Source organism: Hetaerina americana, unplaced genomic scaffold (genome assembly GCF_022747635.1).
Source record: "Hetaerina americana unplaced genomic scaffold, ioHetAmer1.1.p SCAF_11, whole genome shotgun sequence".
NCBI classification, from domain to species: Eukaryota; Metazoa; Arthropoda; class Insecta; order Odonata; family Calopterygidae; genus Hetaerina; species Hetaerina americana.
The window spans coordinates 13,174,307-13,201,410 of record NW_027286181.1 but is presented as its reverse complement, the minus strand read 5'-3'; the positions used below and the strand labels follow the sequence as shown (position 1 = coordinate 13,201,410).

At 38.6% G+C, this 27,104-nt stretch overlaps 1 protein-coding gene across 1 annotated transcript in view; it reads right to left on the bottom strand.

Moving 5' to 3' along the window:
- Positions 1-27,104, bottom strand: part of LOC139701085 (uncharacterized) — a 434,732-nt gene that overhangs the window by 197,544 nt on the left and 210,084 nt on the right. Inside the window, exon 4 of the mRNA XM_071599661.1 lies at positions 14,261-14,301. Within this exon, the coding sequence (XP_071455762.1) occupies positions 14,261-14,301 (41 nt within the window). The remainder of the gene's footprint in view (positions 1-14,260; positions 14,302-27,104) is intronic.

The following is a 27,104-nucleotide window of genomic DNA, read 5'->3' as shown; positions in this document are numbered from 1 at the left end:
TGTGGGGGTTAAAAATATTTTGCGTCACGTTAGTTAGGATTAAGGAGTACCATAGTGTTTAATCCCAGGACCCATCAAGAAACTATCATAGACTATATAAACTAGGGCAAAAACTACCTAATAACATGAAGACCTACCTTCCTACCTCCCTCCCTCTCCTCCCTGAAGACGCTTGTTGCCTTAAACAGGGCTTCCTAACAAAAAAAATCTAATAACATCCCCTGAAAAGGCGTGTTGCCTAAAACAGGGCTTCTTTGTTGGTGCACTGTTAAATTTTATAAAATGTTATTGTTACAATTGTTACTTGTTAAATGTATGTACACCTAATTGGATAAATAAACACTTGAAATTGAAATCTAATAACGAGCCCCTTAAATATTTGTTGAAAGCACACCTATCTTTTACATGCATAGTTACATTTATATTTTACTCTATTATCAACCATACACGCTCATACACTTGAGAGAGCAAGATAGGAAGAATAGAAATCGGAATGGAATCTTGAAGATCGTAAGAAGGGTTCCAAAAGCCGAAAAGCTTCGAAAGAGAAAGCGTGGTGTGAGAATGGAAGGTGGCAAGAAACCAACACGCTTTGGAAAAAATAGAAGGAACGGAAGGAGGAAGTGAAACATGAAGAAAGGGTACAAGAAATAAATGGGGAGAAAGAGTAAGCGATAGGGTTTTTGAAAGGGAAGAAAAAGTATGGGAGGAAACGGAGAGAATGGGGAAAGGCGTGCGAACCCTTGGACTCGAAAGGGAACTGCACTAAGATGGCAAGGGGGGGGGAGGAAAGGTTGAGCTTCATGTGGGGAGGGGACTGAAATGAGTGGGGATGGACGGAGACTTTATGGCCACCGCGGAGAAAATGGAAAAGGAAGGAAAGTGAGAGGGTAGCGAGAGACAAATAAAAAAAATGAGGAGGGAGAGAGAGAGAAAGAGAGCCGGATCTCTATCTTTTCCTTCCTGCTTTAATATTTTTATTCACGCCAACCATTCAATCTCCTTCGAGAAAGAGAAGAAAAAGACCGACACACCGCAAATAATCTTCGCAAGTCTCCTTCCGCAAAGTACATAGAAATTTCTCCATCGTGCAAGACCCAGTAATGGCCTATGGCAGGAGGTGTTAGGTCAACAACCTTTTTCAGAATAAGGTATATTTTTGTCCGTCGTATACGTATGGATAAAAAAATTATCCACGCATCGCAAACAAGGAACATTCACAAGAAAAAGGAAGGCTAAGAAAAACATTAAAGTTTGAGGAAATAACCTGGAACAGGTAAAACAGTTAACGCAGTGTTTTTAAATGCTGGCGGGAGATATGGTAGAGACATACTAGTATAGAGAAGAACTGCATTAGGTAAGAAAGCATTCACAATGGGGGAGGAGTTGATGAGAGACACTTTATAATCAAAGTCAAAATATTAAAGAAAATAAGGGTGGAATTAATTTGGAATGTCGGTATGTATGGCTCGGATACGTGGTATTTTAGAAAGGAGGATAAGCGTGGGTTGGAGTCATTTGAAATGTGGCTGTGGAGACAAATGAAAAAAATAGAGAGAAAGGAAAACAAACAATGAAGCCCTAAGCACATAAAGGCTATGGCTAGAGAGGGAAAGTAGTTGGGAGAAATTCGAAAAAGACAAGAAATTGGACGAAGAAGACATTAAGAGACAACAAGATGCTAAAGACGGCAAGTGAGATTACTTCGAATCTCTCTCTTAGAGAATCATTCCGAGTTGGCGAATCGTTTCCTCCCTCTAGTACCTTGCTTCTCCATCGTTCATCGCTCTATTTCCATCTACAGCATCCCGTTGCCTCTCAACTCATCTTCTGTATCCACTTCTTTTACCTCCTGCGAACTCTCCCCAACAACCCTCTCTCTTGCCCTAACATGCCAAGAATTTTGCCCCTTTTCTTTACCCCTTTCGATATTTTGATCAATTCTCATTTCGAAGGGAGGATGATGGGCGTACAAAGAGTAATAAATAGACCGAAACAGGCGAGATATCAACTCAAGTGTGAAATTAAATTAATAAGGATGTGGACTTGGAAAAGGGGAAAGGAGCAGAGCATTTGTTCTCGTATTTTTTTTTTAATCTTTCTGAACAAGGAACATTCGCTCACTCTGTTCTCTCCCTCCATCTCCGTCCCCTTTCAAAATCTTAAAACTTTTAACCTCTTCCGCTGATTACAAAAAAGCGATGACGCTAAGGGAAAAAATACTTCGCTCAAACAGTGTTTCAGGGGAAAATCTAATGGAATTTGAAATGCAGACTTTTTTCCTCCTCTCAGCGATTCTTTTCATTCTTCCTCGGCACTCCGTCTCGTGTTCGCGAAGACAAAGAGACGAACGAAGGGTCAAATGGATGGAAAGGTTGGAAATGGCCTTGGTTTTCGAGAGTAGAGTTTGAAAAAATGATAGGATCTTCCACCATACATTTGTTTTCGCCATGTTTTCGAGAGCAGCTTTCAAATAAGAGTACATTCATAGTAAAAAAAATCGGTCTGATAAAGTAAGAATCGAGTGTAAAAAATCACTGCAAGCCATCACTAGGGTGACTGGCAGGGGGTGAATACACACCAGACTAATTTTTACACGAATATGACCCTACATGGGTCGGACAATGTCATTATGATCCCTTACCTTTCATGGAAAAAATGATATCTTAAATCTATATGTTCTACACTTAATCTCTATAATTTTACTGACATCATCTCTCCTACCGTATTACGAAGGGGCATCGGAAGAAGAATTGCATCGCTCAAAGGAACTTTCACAAGGAGGAGGGAATTGAAGACATGGGCGTCCAGTAAGATGTCAATAAAGGGCTCCGCAAAAAATTTGATGGGGAGCCTGGTTTTGTGCGGTGCGGAAACCTGGTCGATGACTCAAGATAATAGGCGTAGATTAGAGGTACTTGGAATGTGATGGTGTGGAGAAGGACGTAAAAGGTAAAATGGACAGAAAGGAACACAGACGTGGAAGCGCTAGACATGATAAAATGGGAGGAGAATAGTTTGTTGGTAGAAATCCAAAGTAGATAGGATAAAGGTGGATGCAGAGCATTTTGATTGGCAATATGACTGGATTAAGGAGGATAGAAATGCTGAAAAGAACGAAGAAGGGTAGAATGTATGCGGGATTGAAGAAGGGTTTGTCGTATTGTTAAGTGCTAAATTGCCTTCACAGGAGAGGATAGGAATTGTATCAATGTTCATTCTGTGCTCATACAAACCCTAACTGAAACAATGGACCAGCTTATATTAATAATAATATAATTTTTAAATAGAGTTCAACTCTTCTGATTCCTGCAAGCATTAACCTTTAGTGTGTAGAATCTTGGGAAGTTAAAGATGACAGAACTAGTGTATACAGTTTTGCATGACCTAACTTCTTATGGTTGAGGTCTTTGGCATAAGTGGTTGTGGCTCATTTTTTCGTAAAACAAAGAACTCTTTTATTGGGTGAAAATAACAATTGTGTTCAAATAATTTTTTCGCCAAACCTCATATGAGTTTGCAAGTTTTTTCAAGGTTTTTTCGCGAATATTTATTCCCTTACTCTACCTTATTCCTAACACATCCCATCTGGTGCTTGAACCCTATACCACACGCCTTTTTGTTGAATCGTGTTGCATTTATGTAGATATTACTCCAACTCTATGCAGGTAAATGGGAAGAGAATTTACAACAGACGGCAGGACGAGGAAAAATAAAGGGAATAAGACGTCGATTCGAACCCGGATCCCTCAAATGCACGATCGAGTGCTTTAGCCAGTTAAGCAATCGAGGCGTCCTCTTAAAATTTTACAGGCAAACTGACTAAGCACTCGACTGGACATTGAGGGCTCCGGGTTTGAATCCCGGTAAAGGCGAATGATTTTTACTCTCTCGCATTGTTGCATTGAAATGCATATTAGCCGATGACTCCGTTAAAAGTCACTGTTACGACATCTCCCGTGGTTTCTTTGGAATAAGACGTATTGATAAGTGAAGACGCTCCAGCGTTGCGCATTTGTTTTCTACGGCAAGGGCTTAATACTCGCATTGCTACGGGTGAGGAAATTTTTATTCACAAGTTATCATTATTTTTCGGAAGAAATTTTTCTTTTTGATGTACGGGGAGCAACACTTCCTTAATCAATCCCGCTCTCTCTCTCTCATCTTATTTCATTTGCGCAATCAAACAGAGTTCAATTATCGTGGCGAGGATGACACTTATAATTTAATGACATCGAGCTAAATTATTTACCGCGAAAACTGATGACTCAACGGTGATTAATCGAATTTTCTCGTCAAGCAGGCTTTACAAATGATGGCCCAATGTTAAAATCAAACAGGGGGGGGGTGAAATTAATTATTCACGATTAAAATTCAATTGGAAGTACCATCATCGGTCGTTTGCAATGTCATCTCTCGGCTTTTGTGAATGTTAACGAAAATTATGCAACGGCTCAAAAAATGAATCAATCAATTCATGACCTGTTAGAGGGACGATGTTTTTCCTTGGACGTCATTATAGCATTTCAAATCAATGGAGTAACCTCATTTAGTCACACGATTGACAATCGAAAAGGGACACTATAGCCTTCAGCTTTCCTCATACTGATCTTTTTCAAATTAATAGAAGGCTTAAAAAAAGTAATTAAGACCCAAAAGTGACGATATTATTAGTTAAATGAATTATGGAGCGAATTACTAATATTGAGGAACACCTTGGCATTAATTCCATGCTGTTGAAGAAGAATACACGAAATAAATTTCAATCAAGCATTTACACAGAAGGAAGATCGAGAAAAAACCGGCTAAAATACGAGTTGGTCTTGTTTCTAACGTGGTAGCCATCCATCTTTTGTTGAAATTCTCAATATATAATCACGGGAAAACGAAATTTAAACTACATTATACGCCATTAAAAAAGTCATGTCCAGCATTATTTGCTCAAATAAGTCTTCTTTCCGTCATGTCCTTGAGGCTCCATAAATTCACACAGATATGATTCTATAAGGGCACTTTGACGTCCCAACATTCTACCTTGATTCTTCGTTTTGCGAAGGTACACACAGTATTCCGACAGTATCACTATGCACCCCTCATTGGCTGGAGCTCGAAAATCTCCCCGCGATTAAAGAATCAAAATGTAATGAAATTGTAGCCTTGAACGTGAGGAATGTCGTCATAACTTTCCCGATAATGAGATATTTATTAACGTTCCTGGACGCGTGCATTATTGATTAACATTTAACAATGTCCCTTTAAAGGTGTTACATCGGGCATTCAAATATAAAACAATCCCGAATCTCCCAACAAATACTTCTAAAAAGCCATTGTAATGAATACATTCTGCATAAACAGAATGCTGCGCTTAAATCCAGACAAGCACGCGTTTCCTCGAATGAGATTTCCTCGCCAGGTTAGCAGAACCTTCCTCAGACTCCTACGAAGCATTTTACTTAGCCACAATATCGTAAACAGTTGATCTCGGGTACCAGAAGAATCAAACTATTTCTAAATATAACGCCCAGCGCCAACACTTTCAACATCAGCGGCTCTTCGATTATACTCCCCACTTGTATGTAGTAACATCTCGGCCATTTTGAGGTTATGACTGCTTACTAGATGCCTACAGCTTTCCAGAACGCCAATCGCAACCTCCAGTGGAACTACGATATGGCGGAAAATTCAAATTGAAATTTGTCCGGACTTATGCGCCGATGGAAGTCTAATATTAGACTTACGTCGTGAAAATACACTTTCTTCCATTTCTACCGTTAAATCATCTCCGCGGAGGTATAAGTTTTGAACTACGCACAGTAAAAAAGCTTCTAAAACAAATGTTTTTTCCAGTCAGCCCCTGTCAAACTACCTTTTACAAACTCTTCTTTAGAGAACTTGAATATAAAATTCTGCCTGATCCAGGTGTACATGAAATACATAGAGATCTCCAAATTAATTTTGATATAATCCAACCATGTATCGTAATTCCTCTGGGAGTTCGACGGAATATTTCCTGACATTACCATTCCTCCTCCTTATCAATTAGTGTCAAACTCATATCGTTCCCTAGGTTACAAACTCATGAAGTGTGATATAATGGCTTCACCCAGCTGGAACCGAACAGGATCTTGTTCACCAGGGAGTTCTAAGATTATTCAAAACAAACCCATGACACGTAATGAATATATCGTCAAGCACTGAGATACGAAAGTATGCAAAAAAAATGAAGAAAATAACAAAAATTTACCAGTACACCGAGAAATAAAAAATAAGAACGTACACAATAACTTGGATACGAAAGTAAACGATGCAACAATAAATGTTAAACAAAACACCGCCAAGTGCATGTATGGCGCCTGATTAAATAAAGAGAACCTGGAAACGCCTTGGGTCACAGCTTTTTGTCATAGATGTCGTGGGAACTTCTAAAAACAGTATTTCAAAACAATCTCACCAAAAAGTCATATTTTTAATTTGCTGAATTATGGTGTGAAATGTTAAGATATATACTTAGGGAACACAAGGTATTCTTTTACTGGTGTTAAAGATGAGTATACGATGTTCATTTAAAACAAAAATTTACTAGCTTTGGGCTAGGAAATAAAACTAGCAAAGTAACGGTTTCTATGGAAAAATAGAAAAATTCCTAGGTTAATTGGGCTCCAATACGTTACCTTCGAAACTAAAAAAAAAACAAAGGTATATCAGCGGGCGTGAAGTTGTAAATGTCGGACGCGGCCAGCGATTGCATGCAATTGCCCAGAATGCAAGCGTGATGAGTTCAGGCTACCGTCCCAAGCGTTAAATTGGAACGTGACTAACTGACCAGTACTATTTGCGATCCAAAATGATTAATGAACCAACGCCAGCAAAAAAACAAAAGAAAAACGACGCACGAAACTCATTTTATCCCTTTGTTTACCCCGCGAGACTTTACGACCTTCCTTCTTCAACGATGTCCGAAAGGGTCTCTCAAAATTGACCATTAATTCTTGGATAATTGAAAATGAAAGCCGGGCGCGATGCACTCATGAATGATGCTGGATTTAATCACTCGCAATTTGAATGCTTCCAGTCCCTGACGTCATCCTAGAATAAATGGTGCGCGAAACACCATACGCAATGAATGGCCGCGGAAATACTTTTTTCATCGTCAAAAGGATTTGCCTTCACACCTCTGCGCGCAGAGTTATATCCGAAAGTGACGGGTTCAATTGCCTATGTCATGCACATAAGTCTAAATAAACTTCTGCTTCTGACTACACTAAAGATAAGGATATTTACGAAATTGCTTCATTTAAAACAGGGAAAGTATTCGATAAATTCGTTTGGCAGTGGTGTAAACAGATTTATTTATTACAGTTATTCTGTAACCGATACATAAAATCCGACGACCAATCACATATGAGCAGGCGTGTTTACCGATTGTCGCAGATTAGGAAGTGACTAGCGATTGTTGAGCCGGAAACAACATTATTGTTCAACCAACAATTGGTCTCGGCGAACACACAACACAAAAACGTTTACGGATACTTATTTATCAATAAATTTAACTGAGATTTAGCACCAAGTTTGCATACAAATATTGAACATCCTGATTTCAGTAGCTACCTTTAATTCAATAGCATTGAAATGCATTTTAGAGAATGATTCCTGAATTTTTCATGGGTAAAAACTGCTTAAGTGTTTAAAGTTGGCTTTAACCTCGTGTACTGTGGCGCATTGCCCATGGCTACAAATGCCTGTGAAATTACATGTATGCGGTATTCCGTCACAACATCTTGTTCCTTAAAAGCTCCCAAAATCTCAGAGTTTAAGAGAACACCTCGATAGCTTAACTGGCTAAAGTACTCGGCCGGACATTGAGGAATCTGGATTCAAATCCCGGTCAAGGCGAATGATTTTTACACTCGGGAATTGTTGGATTAAAATAATCATCGTGTAAAATGTTCCTTAGCTAACAAATTTAAAACTACATCCATCACATAACAACAAAAAAGTCTCAAAGTAAAGGAGAACGCTTTATCACGTCTTCACCATTGTTCTTTCCGAGATAATAGCAATTAAAAACATAAAACATAACAAAAAATCAATTGCAAACCCCGTCACAGGATTTCTCGCCTTAAAGCACATGGTAAACATTGCACAACCATAATCTCAAGAATACATATGTAGTTCTGAAAAGTTGTGGTTGGGTTAGTTCGGTGACTTATGCCTTCCCACGCAGAGGCCCCGAGTTCGAATCCCAAAAGTGACAGAATTTTCCGATGATTTCCCTAATTTTGTTGCTGCGTGAAGAAAGCATACATCTACATAGTACTCCGCAAGCCACTGCAAGGGCATGTGGCGGGGGGTGCTAGGTCACCACCCGTAATTGAGAATAATACCGCATGGAAAACCCACATAAGTATTCACACCAATCTAAACACACAGAATCGCATATATTCATGCAAAAACCTTTACATCTCATACACATGTAAATACATACACCATCAACTAACACAAACATGCAACTACAAATATACCTGATGTCTTTGCAAGGTTTAATTTTGTCCCGTCTTGTAAATTAAATGACTTTAATATTTCTATAGTGACTTTGGCTTCTTACTATTATGAACTCTGATTGGCCGGGGAAAGAATGAGTATTTGCATCTACTTGTACTGGAATCTATCTCCCTTATTTTATCTTTGTGGTCTGATCTGCATAAGTAGTGTGAGGCCATTATAATTCCTTCCGTGTCATAGTTAAACTCGTTTGTTCTGAACCTTTCTAAAAGTCTAAGTCTGGTTTGTTCTCTTCGCATCTCAACTGGCTCCCAGCTTTATTCCCCTAAAAGCCACACTCGTATTCTTAAAATAACAATTTTTCACGAATCTGACGGATTTTCTCTGGACTCCCATCTAACTATGCCTATAAGGGGAGTACGTCGTCCGTCGGATGGGACATTAAATTGTGTGACCTCTATGCGTCCATCGTTTACTAGAGCTACTAGTGTTAATGGCGACTTAGGGTTTCTGTACACCATTCCTTCTCCCATTCTTTGAACATTCTACATCAAAACAAGCAACCACAACAATGCCTTACGACGTACGCCAGATCAGACGGCACATTCTATGACCCCTAGGCACATTTCGTCATTATATTAGGCTAATGCCGACGCCGGCTTTCTACTCAACCTTTGTACTGCAATTCTCTGAGAATCCTATTTCTACAATATTACCCAAACCTATCCCTAATGCAATCAATGACCTCAACTGTCTGTCACTACCCTCTACTAACTATTACTACAACTACCAAGGGAGCATATGCCAAAACGCGTGACCTCTGTCGTTAATTTAGTTAAAAAAATTGGCTTACTCACCCCAACTCATCTCTTCACATCGGTCAGAAATCAGTAAAAAAATATTACTCTTCCGTCAAACAAACTGTAAACGAAGAACTGGCAAAATTTATGTTTATCCTGTGTCGATAACGTGTCGGGATCAACACAGAAGCACACACAAAAGAAAACACAAAAAGGGAATGTTCTACTCTCCCCACACAAAAAAATAAGAGAAAAAAGGATAAAAGAAGATAAAAGGGATGACTTAAAAGGAAGCCAAGATATTTCCTACTCGATTCCCAAACTCCCTCTATTCCCCACCCCTTATGATTTCTTGCCTACTTCCACCCACTCCCCCTCTAGCTCTTCCTCCCCATCTAGAACACATCAGGGCTTCACGCCTCTCGATCCCACCCATTCCGTCCCCTTCTCCCTCTCTCTCTCCCCCTCTCGCTCTCATCCCCCACCTTGTTTGCTTCGTTAGTTGGGGCGATACACGAGGAGGAGGAGGAGGAAAGGGGGGGGGGTTGAAGATTAAGGGAGGTTGCATCCACTTCTCCGCACGTACAGACAGTATAGCTAACGGGCGCCCGGCAGCTAACGTGCCAAAGGGCAAGCGACACCAGGCAAATGCTAAATATCTCATTATCCTCTCGTAGGATTTGCATTTCAAATTAGATATACAACGGAGCTCACTCAAGTCTGGTGGGAGGGAGTGAGTGTATGAACGTCAAAATGAGTTAAACTAGCATCATACAGGAGACGTGGTTTGGAATGTAAATATCTACGTTGCCGCGAGGAGGTTGATGCGAGCGAAGTAGGAAATTAAGGAACACACGGGCACACAAACAAACACACACTTACGAAAAAAAAGGCATCTCAATATTTCAATTTCTTGGACTTCTCCTAAAATACTTTTTTCTTTCGTTTCTATGGTCTTATCTTGTAAGACCTACACCGGATATGTTTACAAACTTTTAATCTTACAACCACTCTGGTTGTGACCGTTCGTTGCCATGGAAGCAAACGCGTAAACGGTTTCCATGGCGATAAGATTAAGTTGAGGGTTCAATTAGGTGATATTACCCTTATTAATCTCTATGTAAGAAATAATGAAATGAAGAGGAATTTAATCTCTCGTTTTAAAAATTAAAAAAAAAACGAAAAACTTTCCAAGTTAATCCTTAAGAGGGATTCTCTTCGTGGCGTAAAGATGAATAATTATAATTTGGAGATATTAATTTAATTATATTTAGAGAAACTTTTCCCAAACTTAGCATGATTCCCGACTACATTTTAATTCAACCAATAAACCAATTCCGTCCCCACGTCAAACTCGCTTTCGCAGCGTTCTCCCCTCAATTACCGTCTTCAACATCATATTGCCTCTCACAGTATCTCCAGCATCCACTAGTCCCGTACCGTTGGGTAAGAAGAAGAATTTTGGGCAAAATATTGAGGCCAGAAGTCTTCAGGAACTGTTCCCAATTTACCGTCAAATAGATAAAATACCTCAAATTAATGCATTTATTTCCTTACATTGCATGGAGCAAGCTAATAGGACAATTCCAAAATGAATTGAAATTTTTACACAAGACAATAACGAAATCACTACGAAATAATTGACTTTTATCTTGTTCAAATCACACTTAAGTGTAAAACGATTTTGTGTATTCTGGAAATGCCAAGAGAAATAAAAAACATTACATGAACCGTTCGTTCACAAAATGGTGAACATGAGAAAATTAAGATGGCAGAGACGACTGACATCAAAGAAAAAGAAAGATTTTATATTTGAGAAGCAATCTCGGGAATAATTAATCTCGCATTTAAGTTACGGGTTTATACGTGGCCAAAATAATTGAGCTTTTGGATCTACGTGACCTCGTCGGTATCAAATTTCAAAGGGTCAAGGGTCACAGGAGAGACGGAGTTTTGGAAGTACAGAGAATACTTTGATACTTTCCAGAGATAGGAAACTCAACTAACCGTCACATTACAAAGTGCATATTAAAAAGTTTTTATGGACCAAAATTAAGTTTCCTTGCGATTGCAAAAAAAAAACAAGTCTTTGAAAAGGATACCCCCCCAAAGTCATCTCCCATCTTGCTCTACATGAATTTCCGCCAACTTCCTTCCGAGATCTCAACTGGGACAAAGTTTAACTAGAATATTTCTGTCAAAAAGTCACGACTCGATTCACGCCTAAAGAAAGAACATTTTCTATCAATGAACTGTATTTCGGAAGAGGAAAATATAATAGCAACCAATAAGATGCTTCTAGCCTTAAAACCGGTTATTCTGTTGACACTGGGTGCACACATTGATGGAATTACGGCATTTATTCAAAAACGTATTCACGCAAATCACAAACAATTGCAAATTATGGCCCACAAAAAAGATTATAATAGCTAAGTAGGCGAGTATTAAAAAAATTAAGAAAGCGAAGAAGATGATAAAATATTGTGATACCAAAGTGAACTGTGGCTGAGTAAGGTCTAATTTATACCACCGATATTTCTTAATAGAACGATAATTAGGCATAATTATGCATAAATAATACCTTATGCATAAGTCTAAAGTTACTCATGATAAGTTGCAGGATTTGTTTCCAATACATTACGAATTGCGACTGCCACGAAATTGAAACCATAGCATACGATTTTGAAATCGAAAACTACAATAATATGCGCAATTTTGTATGGTCGGAAACTTGGTCTTTGAGGTAAAGAGGATAAGCATAAATTTTTAGACCTTTGAAACGTGGGTGTGGAGAATAATGGAGAAAATTAAATAGACTGAAAATGAAAAAAGAGCTATAAAATCCCGGGCGCAGTTGGAGAAGAAAGAAGATGGTTCTACATTAAAATTCTTAGAAGGAAGGAGACATGGAGGTACTAACAGAGGGAATGAGATTCTGACTCTGGTGACAGGGAAGAGAATGCTCAGAAAGCGAAATAGAGGCTGGAATAGAGAAAAGTGTTTTTTATATAGTATGGGGCCTCCTGTAGGTCTCGTAATACATATCAGTTTAAGTATACTTTGTGTTATGCTTATTGAGGGCTTAGGAATACAGTAATGTGTATGCACTTCCGAAGTCCATGAAAATCCTACCATTAGTAGATAGACTGCTACAAAACTAAAAAAAATGATGCACTCGTAATATACATGACTTTTAATCAATTTATTAGGAATCACTACGTAGGTTACCATACCGTAGACGTAGATTTAAATATTATAAACGTATCGTAATATCACAGACGTATTCTTTAAAAAATTAATAAAAGCGCTTCACCATCTAAAATAGGCAATATTATATTTGGAACAACATAACTCGCGTCATGTTTTTTAATTAAAATATTCGTGAAAGAAGGCCATCGTTACAGTAGTGGAGATGAAGATGGCAATCCAGAATTTCCAGACAAAAACATTCGCAAAGTTATCAGTGAGCGAACAATATTAATTCACCATTTTCTTGGCGAAAATATGACTTATGACTGATTTGGAGAAAATATATACATACCCTTTGGTTATTCGCACTAGAGACGCCCATTGTGAGTAGAACTCGGAAAGATATGTGGCTGAATGAAATCTTTATCCCAAGAATTGGACCAATTTATGGATAATAACTCTCTTCTATACAGAGAACGGCTTCTTATAATCTCCGCCATGATTCTCTCATTAATATAGTTTACGAAGAGTTTATTTATTTATTTATTTATTTATTTATTCAGTATAAGTCCGAAAACAGCACATTTTTGCCTTTACATCGAACTATTAACAACGATAACAATGTCACATTTACAAACACCCAAGCCCTAGATGGAGGGAAACCCACCCAGGCGGGAATCGAACCCGCGACCCTTGGAATGGCAGACGAGGACGTTACCCCGCCGCCACCGGGGCCGGCAAAGCCGGGGACGGGGCCTTTCTTTAAAAGCAAACTGTGCAAATTGGTGTGTCCTCATTAATCAATTTTCACTCTATAAATTCAAAGGGACATTAAACGTTAATTAACTATAGATAGAGACTTAACTAAAGAGTGACAATAAATTTCACTTCAGCCGTAAAAACTAGAGTATGTGGAAGTCCAACTATTATCACCTTGTTTTGAAAAAAATGTGGTCAAAACAGTAAGGATGTAAGAAGAAGAATTCCATTAGCCAAAGAAGAAGCTTCCTCAAGGAAGATGACATTGATGACAGGAACATTGAGTAAGGATGATAAGTAAATAAATTGAAATCATCCTCATGTATCATATGTCACATGTATCATTGTCATATATCATCGTCATATGGGCCGTGGTTTTGTACGGAGCGTAAGTATTGTCATTGAATCAGGATGAGGTGCTTTTGAAATGTGGATAAAGAGAAGAATTGAAAATGCGAAGTGGACAGAAAGAAACACCAATGAGGAAGTGGCGTACATGGTGAGGTGGTAGAATAAGAGGGTTGTTGGAAGAAAATCAAAGAAGGTAGGAAATATGGATGAAATATATTTTGATTCGCCATGGAATTTTTATGCCTTTGATAAATAGAAGGAAGAAAGTTAGGCAGACGAGGAAGGGGTAAAGTATGATGTAATTACGAAAAATTATGAGGAATTGAAGTAAAGCTTAATGTGTCTAGGGGTGCCAGGGTGTCTTGTTAGGCGGGGCAAAAAAGTTTCGGTATATGTCTATCCTAAACCCTAATTAAAAGGGTAGAATACCAAAAATGATAGTAACTACAAAAAACCATGATTAATACATGTCATACTATTCTCAAAGTAATAATTCAAGTTTCCAAGGACTCATTTAAATGCCAGGGCACATTTAAGACAGACTAAAAAAAGAGATTGGTCCACATTTCATATGTGCGCGCGCATGGAAATAAATTTACACACGAACGCCTGTCTGACTTAAGCCGACGAAGTATAATGATAATAAAATGAACACTCACCAATGACAGGAAAGAACAGCCTCCTTCCGAGAGATTCACTCCTGAAATAAATAAGAAAATTATCAGTTAAAAAACGTTTTGAAATTTAAAAAAACCGCAAGTAGCAAAAATAATAAAATAGAACACCTCTCTAGTAAAATTCAAAAACCCAGAAACAAGCTGAAATAGTTGAAAATGGAGGATGAGACAATACAAGACGTCAGAAAACTCATTAAAGTAATTGTGTACATCATTTATCCATTGGATAATTACTTGGGGTGGTTTCCCGTTGCCTTCTTCAATAGTGTTTTTAACGTGACACCATCACTCAATGGTCGCCCCAGTGGGGTCAGATGCCTTTGCTGCCACCTCACAGAGGAACAGACGCCGTGTGGGCCACCTTTTGTCTGGTTCTTAACCTTCGACCTTTCTAGCATGGGTGATTACACCCGCCAAAACAGACCTCGGAGTCATCGGAACAAACCCTTCCACCACGTCAAGGTTGTAGTCCATGGTAGGAATATAGATATGTGCATCTATGTTTGTGTATGTATGTGTATATATATATATATATATATATATATATATATATATATATATATATATATATATAGAGTCTCTCTTGAAGAAGGCCTCTGAGAGGGCCGAAAGCTCGAACAATTTACCGTGTGAGTGTTCTTTTAAATGTGTCTATTCTTTTCTATTTGTGTTATATTGTATCAGCCCATTATTGTGCCGCTCGTGTGAGTTTTTCCGTAAAATCGTTATATATATATATATATATGCATATTTATAAACAAGACTCAACTATAGATTGGTGGATAAGTTATCATTGTCCCTTTTTTCATTGCTGTCTCATTTCTACCGTAGGTAATGATTTCAATAGCTCAATGTCATGTTGTGGGTTCTGAGAGAAATTGACGAGTTTTCCGTAGAACATAATAGTTTGAAAAGTTTCGCAATAGACGTCTGAGGCACTCACTCCTCGTCAAACAAAGATAAGATAATAAGTAAGACATCACCTCGTCTTGAATCGGCTATACGCCGGAAAGCTGAAATAGACAGTTGAAGCATATGCTCAACTTGTGGGCAGGAAGCGTAAGCATACGTGGATCTATATTCATAACATAAATAAGTATATTCTGCGGATTGTTGCCCTGTTAGAGATGGAATATTCGTTAAAATTTGAGAATTCAGGCTGATGAGATAATATTTGATGAAGCCGGTTGTTATGGATATACATCATAATCATAACAGTTATTCACTAGAGGCAGGAAAGGACAGGAGGAGGTATTGAAAGGATGAGGACTGGAGGGATTAAGGGATAGCAAAAGACAAAACTAAATGGGAGAAGAAAATGATCAGGCACATTGAATAGCTTGAGGGGTGAAAATAATGATCTAAAATACCAATATCATGTGTGAAGACAAAGCAAATTATTTCTAGATGCTCGTACTCTACCTAAAGAGCTCTAAAGGTTCGACATCAGTATGTTACCTGTATTTTGTGACACTTAATACATAAAATTAACTAAATCTGACCTTAAATGCGATACAATTCACGGAAGACAAATAATTGGTCTTGGCGTGGATTCGTTCTATATTCCTACATTTCTGACAAATACTAACGACTTTCAAAAAATAAAAAATCCACATGAAAAAAACTAATTAATATTCTACCAGTTAAGCTATTGAAAAGACTGACTAATTATCATCAATTGACAAGATTTGTCTGACAAAATAAAACATGGCATTCAATCTAATATTCTTTAACTTAATATACTTCCTTCCTCCTTTCATTCTAACCTACATTTAAATCCCAGGCATAGCGGCTTCCCCGCTTGCCTGACATTCTCCCCTTTATAACAAATTTCAACATCTAATTGCTAATGAAAATGCTCTGTAGAAACGCTCACAGAGAATGACTAACTTTGTTGGTGGTCCTTTCACGTAAATTTTAGCGAACAACTCAGTAAAAACACACGAACGAATATTTGAATGATAATCAAACTTGGTTAAAGAAAACGTTCGCCCCGTAATTAAAAAGAGAGGGTATGTAGGAAGGGAGGGAGGTCTAAAGAAAGAACTCCCCGAAATTTTCGAAACGGGCTGAGGCGACTCCTCACGTCACCGCGGGATGACGAGCGACGGCACTTTCGGATGAGTACTTATGAATGAGCCCCTTCCTGCCCGCCTCGCAGTCGGACGGTCGGAAACGAACGAAACTGCGAGGGAGAGATGAACGGCGTCATCCGGTTCATGACTGCCACGCGGGGATGGCAAGAGGTGGTTGAGGGGGGGGTGGTGAACATTCGGGAAATTTCAGAGTGCAGTGGGGGTAAACAACACATTATCTTACCGGAAAATTATCGAGTAAACATCCCCGACAGAGGATCATCAATCACAGACTTGATTCAATTTCGAATGGCGATTTTAAACGCACTAACAAGGCCCGAACTTTGTTGTTGCCTCAAGTTCTGTACCCATCAAATATCTTATTACACCACTCTCTCTACACAAACACTCTCACACATACATATACAAATGTATATATATATATATAATTATATATATACACACACACACACATAAACCCAGTATAAATACATGCGAGAAAACTTCAATTCAGATTAAAAGTCTACAGGTTTGAATTGAAATTTCATTGTCATTTAGTTGGTAACTTTTCCATGTCGTGTAGGGTGTCAGGTTGTGATTGAGTAGGCGAAATTACCAAATGCAACAGTTCGTTTCGATATAATGCCCACTTTAACAGGCACTATACCAAATTAAAATGACATATATATGCACTTAAAAATATAAATATATATACATGTATATGTATATGAATATACATGAAATTATACATATGTGTGTGTGTGCAGGGAAAGGAACTAGCCTCCCTACCCTGATGTGTGGGTTGGGGTTAGTACTGGGTGAACTCAACCATCACCTACCATACCGACCTTCGGGTTGATTACTGTGGCACCGTCCGAAATCTGTGAGACTATCTTCAATATATATATATATATATATATATATATGTATATAGCGTGCGGCAACGTAACTTCCTTTTTAAAAGGGTTTTTGCCATATGAAAAAGGAAGTTTTGTCGCCGCACCCTGTGTGTGTGTGTGTATATGTATATGTATGTATATATATATATATATAAATACATATATATATATATATATATATATATATATACATACATATATATGTATATGTGGGTATGTATACATATGCACATACATTCCGGGTTTGAAAGTGGAAATTCTTCACAAACTTGCCGCCGACTCCGTTCCGGTGAGAAACTTCAAACATGACAATTCCATTCGGATAAACTCAGCTCCGCGAGGGAAATGGAGGAAAAGCGAGAGGGAGAGAAAGGGAGCGAGCAAGATCGATGCCGGGAATAAACAAAATGAGAAATCTATACGGCATTCATTAGCTCCGCGACTCTTGCCCCGAACAGTTTTCGGGAGGGCGAGAGAAGGTATATCTCTCGCTTGCAAAGTGCACACCCAAAACTCCTAACCACCGACGCCGACGCAACGAAAGCAAGCAAACAAATAAAAAAAATGAAACACGAAAAGAGCCCTCACCCGCATTTCTTAATCTAAGCTCTACCGCGTCGTTGCCACGGAAACGGCACCGCCGCTGTTTCCCCCCCAAGCAAAAAAAAAACGCGAAACGAAACAAAACGAGAATAAAAAAACAAAAACAAAGAAAGAGGTCCGTCGCGCAGCCGTGTGCAGCGGTGGCTATGGGAACCCGCGGGAACAATGAGCGTCGTTCACTCGATTTACTCACGGCAAGAGGAAAGAAAATCTGAGCATCGACTCGCGCTGAGCTCGTCATTACCGAGAAGAAAATTATAAAGGTGTTCCCAAGTTTTACGTTTGCTTTCCTTAAAAGAGAAAGAAAGTCGGTAATTAAAGTCCAATTTCATTAAGGATTGCAAGTGGCACTCCATGACGATGGAACTCTCTCATTTTTCTTAGAATTTTGAAATAGTTTCTTTTCTTTTGGAATTAATTTATTAGGCATGTATCGTAAAAGGAACTTAATAAAATGGTAATTTGATCCGAGGAAATCTATATATTAAGTTACGAGTTTTTAATTGCTCCCTTTGATAGGTACGTGAAACATATTTCTATCCCTTCGACCAAGAACTTTAAATCAAAGCATTTTAAAGAAAAGCTCCTATAAATGGTATTCTACACCTAAATGAACACAATTAATTTTACTGAAGGTTTTCGCATGAACGTATATTATTTTTTACTTAAAGACTGGTATGAATTTGTGGTTTTTCATTCAGTTTTATTCATAATTATGGGTGATGACCTAACACCCCATTGCAGTAATGAGATCCTAATCGAGAGGAATATATAATACAATCAGGACGTATTAGCCTGTTTTCTAGGTTACTAAAAGGCGTTTGAAAAAGTGAAATTGAAAAAACTAATGAGTATATTGCAGAAAATGGGAAAAGATAGGAGGGACAAGAGGCTAATCCGCACCCTTTACATGTCTCAGACTGCTAGTCCGGATAGGCAGTGTTGAGAAGAGATATAGGGCAGGGTTGCCCATTATCACCGTTGCTGTTCACAGTTTATATGGAGGAAATGATCAAAGAAGCATGGGAATAACTGAAGGTAGGAATAAAATTCGGTAAGGAATTCGTAAAATCAGTTAGGTTTGCTGATGACCAAGCCTTAGTTTGTCAGTCAGCCAAGGGGCTGCAAGCATTGCTGAGTGAATTGGAAATTCAGTGCGACAGGTATGGGATGAGAATCAATATTATTAAAACAAAGGTTATGCGATTTTCTAGAAAGAAAAAGGCCAAGCTTAACATTAAAATAGGAGGGCAAAAACTAGAGCAGGTAGAACAGTTTACGTATCTCGGTAGTGTTTTGGACCAACACGGTCAAAGTAGTAGGGACGTAAGGAGAAGAATTGCGCTAGGCAAAGAGGCTTTCACAAGGAGGAGGGAGTTGATGACGGGGACTATGAGTAAGGATGTTAAGAAAAGACTCGTAAAAACTTTGATATGGAGCGTAGCTATGTACGGTGCGGAAACGTGGTCATTGAAGCAGGAGGATAGACGTAGATTGGAGGCTTTTGAAATGTGGGTGTGGAGAAGAATGGAGAAGGTGAAATGGACAGAGAAGAAAACAAATGAGGAAGTACTTGGTATGGTGGGCGAAGACAGGGGTTTGTTGGGATAAATCCTATTGAGGCAGGAGAAATGGATGAAGGGGGTATTGACCGGCAGTGGGATGTGGAAGACTGTAATTGAGGGAAAAATGTTAGGTAACCGATGAAAGGTCAGGAACGAGAAGGGAAGAAATAGGGATGCTGGACGGGATGAAGGGAAGAAGAAAGCTTACTGAAATGATGAAGGACTTGATGCAAAGTTGGTTTTTGGATTGTGTTTTGTCAGGAGTCACAAAATTAATGTTTGCCGAGCACGTCTAACATTTATATCTGTCAATAACAAATCAAAGATGCTTTATTGTTGTAACTGTAAACAAAGGTGTACCAACACAGTAAAATAAAAAAAATCGAAAATCGAATGCCTGTTACCCGCGAAATTTGAACAGTCACCTCCATTTTAGCAAGAATACCTGGCTACTGAGAAATAAAAAATAATAATTTAACCACCAAAGGCTAAAAAAACTTCGGTTAATTCATTCCTCCACCCCGTCAAATGTTTTAGGGATCTATTGAAAAAATTAACGGAAGTCGAAAAAAATTAAAGCTGCAGCAACAAGCGCCTGTTTGTTTTTGTCCCGGAACTGAAACTTGAATTATTGTGATAACTCAACAGGGGGTCGATACTACGTTAAAACCGCAGAATGACTTCAACGCTCAGGCAGTTGGTAGCGACAAAAAATAAACTTAAAACGTTTCACGTGGACGAAAACTTCTCGAGATAATTAGGTTACAAGGGTTAGGTCCTTATCAAAGTTTTTTGCTCCCAATATGATCATTAAGCATGGAGGATGAATACTGAGACGAATTGTAAGAACCATAATTGGAATTAAATAAAAAATGGAGGTAAACTTCCAATATTTTTTGGAACTATAACTAATTCTTATGGCCTATGGAATCCAACCATAGTTGTGAGCTTTTGGGAGGTGGGAAATGGTATGTTTCTGGGACGTTTTTCAACCAGAAATATGACTTTGATATTGCAAGACCAGCGTTCCTATCCATTATGGACCCAAATAAGAAACCATTGTCGTCAGAGGATGAACAACACTGGAGTGGAGGAGGATGGAAGAAAAACGGATGGAAGGGTTGTCATGGAGACGAGACTTACTCTCAGAAGGGAGCATCGCAGGCGCCATGGTGACGGAATAGGAAAGCGTTGGGAAGAGCTTCTTGTGAGAAAACAAAAGAGACTTAAAGACAAAAGAGAAACAGACCTTAATTCACTCGAAGAACATAGGTCTGTTCCCTCACTTTCAGACAGTCTGGAGAAATCTAACGGACCGCAACAAAAAATTAACAAGGAAGAAGGACACCCAGATGAGACAAAACGTTACTCAGGAAACGATTTGCAAGTTCGAATTTTCCGTTTTCCTTCCGGTAACAATAGAAGGGTAGACTTAATGCGGTGAATGACAATAGTTTCAAGCTTCCTTAAAAATAAAAATAAAAGTTCTCCCATGTTTTGGAAGCATTTAACACAAAGCGTCAATTCCCCATTGAAATATATATTCGTAGAAATTCGCATTTGCCAGAGGACGGCAAAACAAAAATCCTTCCACAATTTATGCTTCTTTAAGAGGTAGATACAAAAAAAGGGCAAATAACCAACTGATTAGTTACAGGGTTAAAAAATATTCATTTGATAGCTCTTATCATTCAACCTAAGCCAAAATCTTACAACTAAACCACGCTCTAGGTGATTATAACCGTTTTCCAAGTAGTTTGATTCGAAAAACCAAAACGCTTCAATTTATTTAACTCATTAGTAATTCCTTACATTTCTCTTTTTTCTCTATATTGAAATAAAATCACTGTAGATTTTGTTTCCATTCCAAGCATTTTATTCGATATTTCGGCCTTTCTCCCACAATTTAACATCTCTGATGGAAACAGAGAGATTTTGCAAATCGCAGAATATTTACAACAACCTGGTCGCGCTGTCACTAATGCTAACTTCCTCGGAATCTACGGATGAATGGACATCGGCTTCACTCAGGGAAATAAGAACTTATTCACGAACTTTTTATTACTTTTTTCGTTCATTTCTATTATGTAAATGAGGTGTTTCTTTTTTCTAACTGAACAAAATTCTTATTGAAGGTCTATATATAGTTTGGGCCTGGAGAGTAAGCTACCGGGAGCGAATGAGAAAAATATGCAGAGAAAGGGAATGAAGAAAATATTGAAAGATTTATTGATAAGACCGTTATTGGAGAGAGAATGTTGAGAAAGTGGGGGATATATGTAGGAAGAGATTAAGCTTTACGGACGGAGTGAAAGCAGGCAGGATTTACGAAGAAATGAAATTATCAAATAATGTATGGCAAAGAAAAAAGATGATCTCCCAATACACAGAAGTAAATAATCGTTTGGGGCCGTCGGAAATCCACCTTTTAATAAGCAAAGTACCTTAAATGAACGAATCCTAAGTACTATATCAAACTAGAGGCAAATAAGTAAGAGATTAGTGACAGGAGGGAATCCTTCAGTTAGAACAGCAAAGGCAATTGCAGAGTGAAACAATTTGTCCGAGAACACGAGTATCAGGCGAAATTACGTAAAAACTTACGTGAGATCCCCCAGGAAACGTTCAAACTTGGCTTAGCAGGCAGAGGAGAAAGGATAGCATTGAGGTGCGGGAGACGAGGGATCTTGCAGGGCGCCGATTTCCATCCCCTCCAAAGAAAAAAAGGAACATCTTTCCTCATAGAAAGGAAAGCGAGAAGGGAAATGATCGGAGAGGTGGAGGGGAATAGAGAGAGGATTTGGGGGTATGATTGCGACCTGGTCTGGACGAAACAAAATAGACCCGACCTGGAAGAAAAGGAGAGTGGGGAAGAAAAAAAACCAGGATATCAACGGAGCAAGGTGAAGTGGAGTTCGGAATTGGGAAGATTCGATTCGAAACTCGAGACTTCAGAGAAAAACACAAGACGAGGAATGCGGAAAGCAGGATCGAAAGAAATAGAACTGTGGGGCGCGCCGATGAGAGGGAAAGTGAGAGAATATAGGAGTACGCAGATAAAGGTATTAGGGGTGAAAAGGAGAATACAAACTTAGTGAAAGCGTATAAAGGACAAAGGGGGACCTATGAATTACCATAGTTTCGTACCAATTTCTGAAAAACCATCATGACTCACTTCTCCAATCCACTCCAGTGATGCTACAATTTGGAGGCGAAGAGTAAAGATATTTGGAGGGATTATTGGGTAGAGTAAAGTCCGAGGAAAGAATCAAAGACCTTACGTTTAAACAGGAAAGAATTGCATACTGTCGACTAATTTCAAGAAACTGCGGGAGATGCCGCAGCAGTAACATTTGACAGAGTCATCCACTAATATGCATCACAATGCAACTATTTAAGAGTGTAAAAATCATTCGCCTTGACCAGGATTCGAACCCGGATCCTTTTCCCAAAATTTTATAGCGTAGCCAGGCGCCTCGATAGCTTAACTGCTTAAGGCACTTGGCCGGACATCGAGGGATCCGGGTTCGAATCTCGGTCAAGGCAAATGAATTTTACAGCCTGAAATTATTGAATTATACTGTCGACTAGTTTCGCTACACTGTAGTGTCATCTGGACTAGTAATAGTAAGATCAAAACTAGTTCCGAGATTAATAAATTCTTTCCTGCAGAAACGCAAAGTCTTTGGTTCTTTCTTCGTGATTTACACATAGAGTTCACCAATGTATCGGCATCAACTATCTCAAAGGTTATTTCGAGTTATTTGTGCACCCGAAAAATCAGCGGACAGCTTTCATTAGGATGTGTATCTGTTCAAACTACGTTGGTATTTGAATAGGCACGTGAGTGTCATGAAACATGGAAAATTATGTGATTTGGTAGGAGACCATGTCCCAGCACTAAATTGTTCTGAGCAACAATACAATTGAAAATGATCTCGAAGGTAGGAGTGTAAAGTTATTGAAATTTGACGAAATTAACACCCCATGCCACTCGCCTCCTAAGCGGTTTCTATCACATAGTAAATGTAGGTGTAGATGAGTAAAAGCTTAATTTGTTTTAAGATATTCTGCCAATTGAAGGTATATATTGCGTAAACGCAGGCTGAACACCGATAAATGGCTAACTTAACAAGACTTCCTGAATGTCTCCACGGGGGGTAGTGTTTTTGTGGTGCATGTACATGTGGTGGTGGTGTTTCACATTCTTGCTTGTTGTTTCCTGGCTTGCGTGTTGTGGGATGGCTGTCGTGCAGCATCCTGGGGTGCAGTTGTTTGTTGATTTATGGCATATGTGTTTGCATGAGTGTTGGATGAAGGGATTTTTGCATGAGTGTGTGCGCTGCTGTGGGTGTAATTTTCCATGTCGTTGTTTTGCACGTGGTATTGCTCCTTTTTACGGTTGGTAACCTAACACCCCCCGCCACACGCCCTTGCGGCGGCTAGCGGGGTATTAAGTAGATGTAGATGAAGACCTATTACCAAACGCAATGGCTTGATAAATCACGCATTAATAGGGAAACTACGGGAGGTCAGTTCCTTTCCCAGTGTCGCCCGTAGTTTCGCTGGAAGAACTGGTACTAGAGAAATCGCACCGACTGTGTGAAGTTAAGAGTACCAAGAGGCGTGTGCGGGAATGAAAATCAGGTCCTTCAGTCAATAACATAACACTCTACCCTCTGGAATACCCAACTAAAAACAAGAGTAAGCGCTCTTTTCAATGCATTTTTTAAAAAATTATGAGGGATTCCGATATTATAACAATTCAATGATTATCTAACGGTTAAGATGGTATTAGTTGAAGGATAAATACTATTCTGAATTCAATAAAATTTGTGAAAAATATTCACGTGGCTGAAGAAAAATATACGATGCTCGTATTTCCAAATCTTGGTGCATTTTGAAAAAAAAGATTTTTTTATTCATAAAAAATATTTTAATTTTTTGGAGATTTTAGCATTCTTAAAACTTCCTGTTCTCACTCACTTGTCGAGCTTCACTCCAGCACTAATAACGTCTTCCGGTACACCAATTATCATCTTCAACCGTCACCCCTCGTGAGAATGTCTGTCATTCGCGAGATTCGAACTTTCAACCCTCATTCCAGAATTCAGACATCCACGCATTGCTGAGATTTTCTGACAATGTGAAAACTCTCGAGGGTACCGGGGGGAGAAGAGAAGGACGAGGAAAAGAATAGGAGAGGATGAACTCATATTTGAACTCTACACACAAAGCTCTTTGAATGGACACACCTATGTTTTGGTGTTATCTGAGACTATTGAAAACCGGGGAAAATGGAGAAAAAGGGTGGTGGGAAAGGGAGAGATAAAAACTCAAATTTGATAGTTAATCCAACCTGCCACCGGCGTAATGCAACTATACAAAGTTTAAAGTCAATTATAAGTCGGAATGTGCGTTAAAAATCGATCTCAATTTTTTTTAAGCGATTTCAATTATTTTTAAAAAGAAATAATTTATTTTATGCGACGATGCGATATAATAATAAAAAATGCGTGAAATACTAGAACGAAAATTATTCGCACAGGAGTGCTCTTCCTAATCAGCGAAGACAAGATCAAAATGACAAAAAAACCCAAAAAAATAAATAGGGATTGATATTGAATGAATATGAATAATATAAATTGAATATGAATATTGAATAAAGATGGATTCACAGCAAAAACTCGTGAAATATAGGGAGAGGTGACGATAGAATCTGAACTCTATTGCTCGAATGGGGTATCCCTATGTCCCAATGCGTGAAAGGGGATGAGTAAGGAATCCCTTTTTGCACGTTTTGGCCCAATAGTCCCTAACCAATGGAAAGTGGAGATATCAGAGGAAGAGACAGAGGGGGGAATGGGGGTGAGATGGGAGATGGAGAAAGAGAAAGGTGTAGTAGAGATAGGGTAGGGTTCTTGGTTCGGGTTTTTGGTGTTGGATCGACAAGAGATATAGAGGGGGGTGAGACAGTAAGAAGAGGGGGAGGACGCAGAAAGACGTCTCAAACAAAGAGAATCATGGTTATCAACCCCCCCTTCCCTCCCCGTTCTCTCAGAAACTAACTCACACCAATTCCCTCCTCCTCTCTAGCCAAACATTCCCAAACAATGGTAGGTAAGGGGAAGAGTGTTTAAGGGTACGACGGGATGAGGTTAAAAGGGTTTGAAAGCGCCTGATGAGAGTGGAAAAAGAGAGAGGAACGGGGAATGAAGAATGAAGCTATGTTGAGGGGAATTGTAAAGAGCGGTTAAGGGGTGAGTTTTTGTGAGGAAGGCGGAAAGAAGTCCACATTTTTGGGAAATAAATATAACACGAATAAGAGAGGAAACTTGGGCACCAAAGGGGTTCTCGCTACTGAAATATCTTTCGATGGTTGAAAACTTATTATTTTATTGTATTATCCTTTACCCACACACATAAATGAACCTTCCGCTGGACCAAACCGCGGGGTCACCGAACCACAAGCGTGGCGCAGGAAAAGGCTGAATGCGTGATAAAAAAGAAGGGAAAAGAAGCAAAGGAGGAGTCCTTTGTCCGATAAGAGAGGTGAAGAAAAAAGGAAAAACCAAAAACTGAAAACTTTATGGAAACTGAAAGTAATGGAAGTCCAATTGGGGGTAAATTGCACACATTTCAAACCTCTAATGAATTTCCACAGGAAACAAGCATCATTACATTTAAAGTAAAGCATCTTGGACATTTAAATGTAATTACCCTATACGCATTACTTTAATTTCCACCCAATTTTTCTCCTTAATTTTAATAATATTTTCAAAAATTTTTTTTTAATTTAACAAGCAAATATCAATAGGAATTAAATGTAGGTCATTAGCTTTTGAACAAAGAGATTTTTTGAAACTTGCAGACAAACACGCGCAAACTTCTCTCTGTGCAAATAATAACTATTAATGATCAAATAATTAAGTTTCACTAAATTAAAATGACCTGGGCCATCTCAAGGTTGAATTAGTATCAATTTCATGTAAAACGGAAAATGAGAAAACAGCTCCTTCATTTTAGCGGGTATATATTTCCTATAGAAATAATTGAAGTCTCAGAATCGTGACACTGGGTGGATTAAACACTCAAAAGACCCATAATCCACTTACCGCAAGCACATTACATAATAATATTAGAAATATTAGAAATAATAATAGAAATAATAATAGAAATATTAGAAATAATAATAGAAATATTAGAAATAATAATAGAAATAATAATAGAAATATTAGAAATAATAATAGAAATAATAATAGAAATATTAGAAATATTAGAAATAAAGCTGCAAGAGTGTTGATGAAAGCACTTAACTTGCAAAATTACACAATGGTCCATGAAGAGGTTCATTTGTTAAGTGAGGTCAGAGGTCGCAACTTGATATTTAAAGCGTTTAAAATTGTCTCACGATAGGGAGGTCAAATTTCAGGAAATCACATCACCTGCTGGTTAATCCGGGGGCGATCTAAGTTACTGGTACTGAAAACGAGATCCTGATGAGTCAAAAACTACACCCTCTAACCCCTAGTTACGAAAAAGAAACCCTGCAGACACAAATTGTTGAATTTCAAAGGAGACTAATCAATAACTCCTTAAAAAATGACACATCCATCTAATAAATAGTTATGTAGTGTCAGAAGGTAATTGTTTAATGGGCAGAGTTTTAGCATACAATATCAAA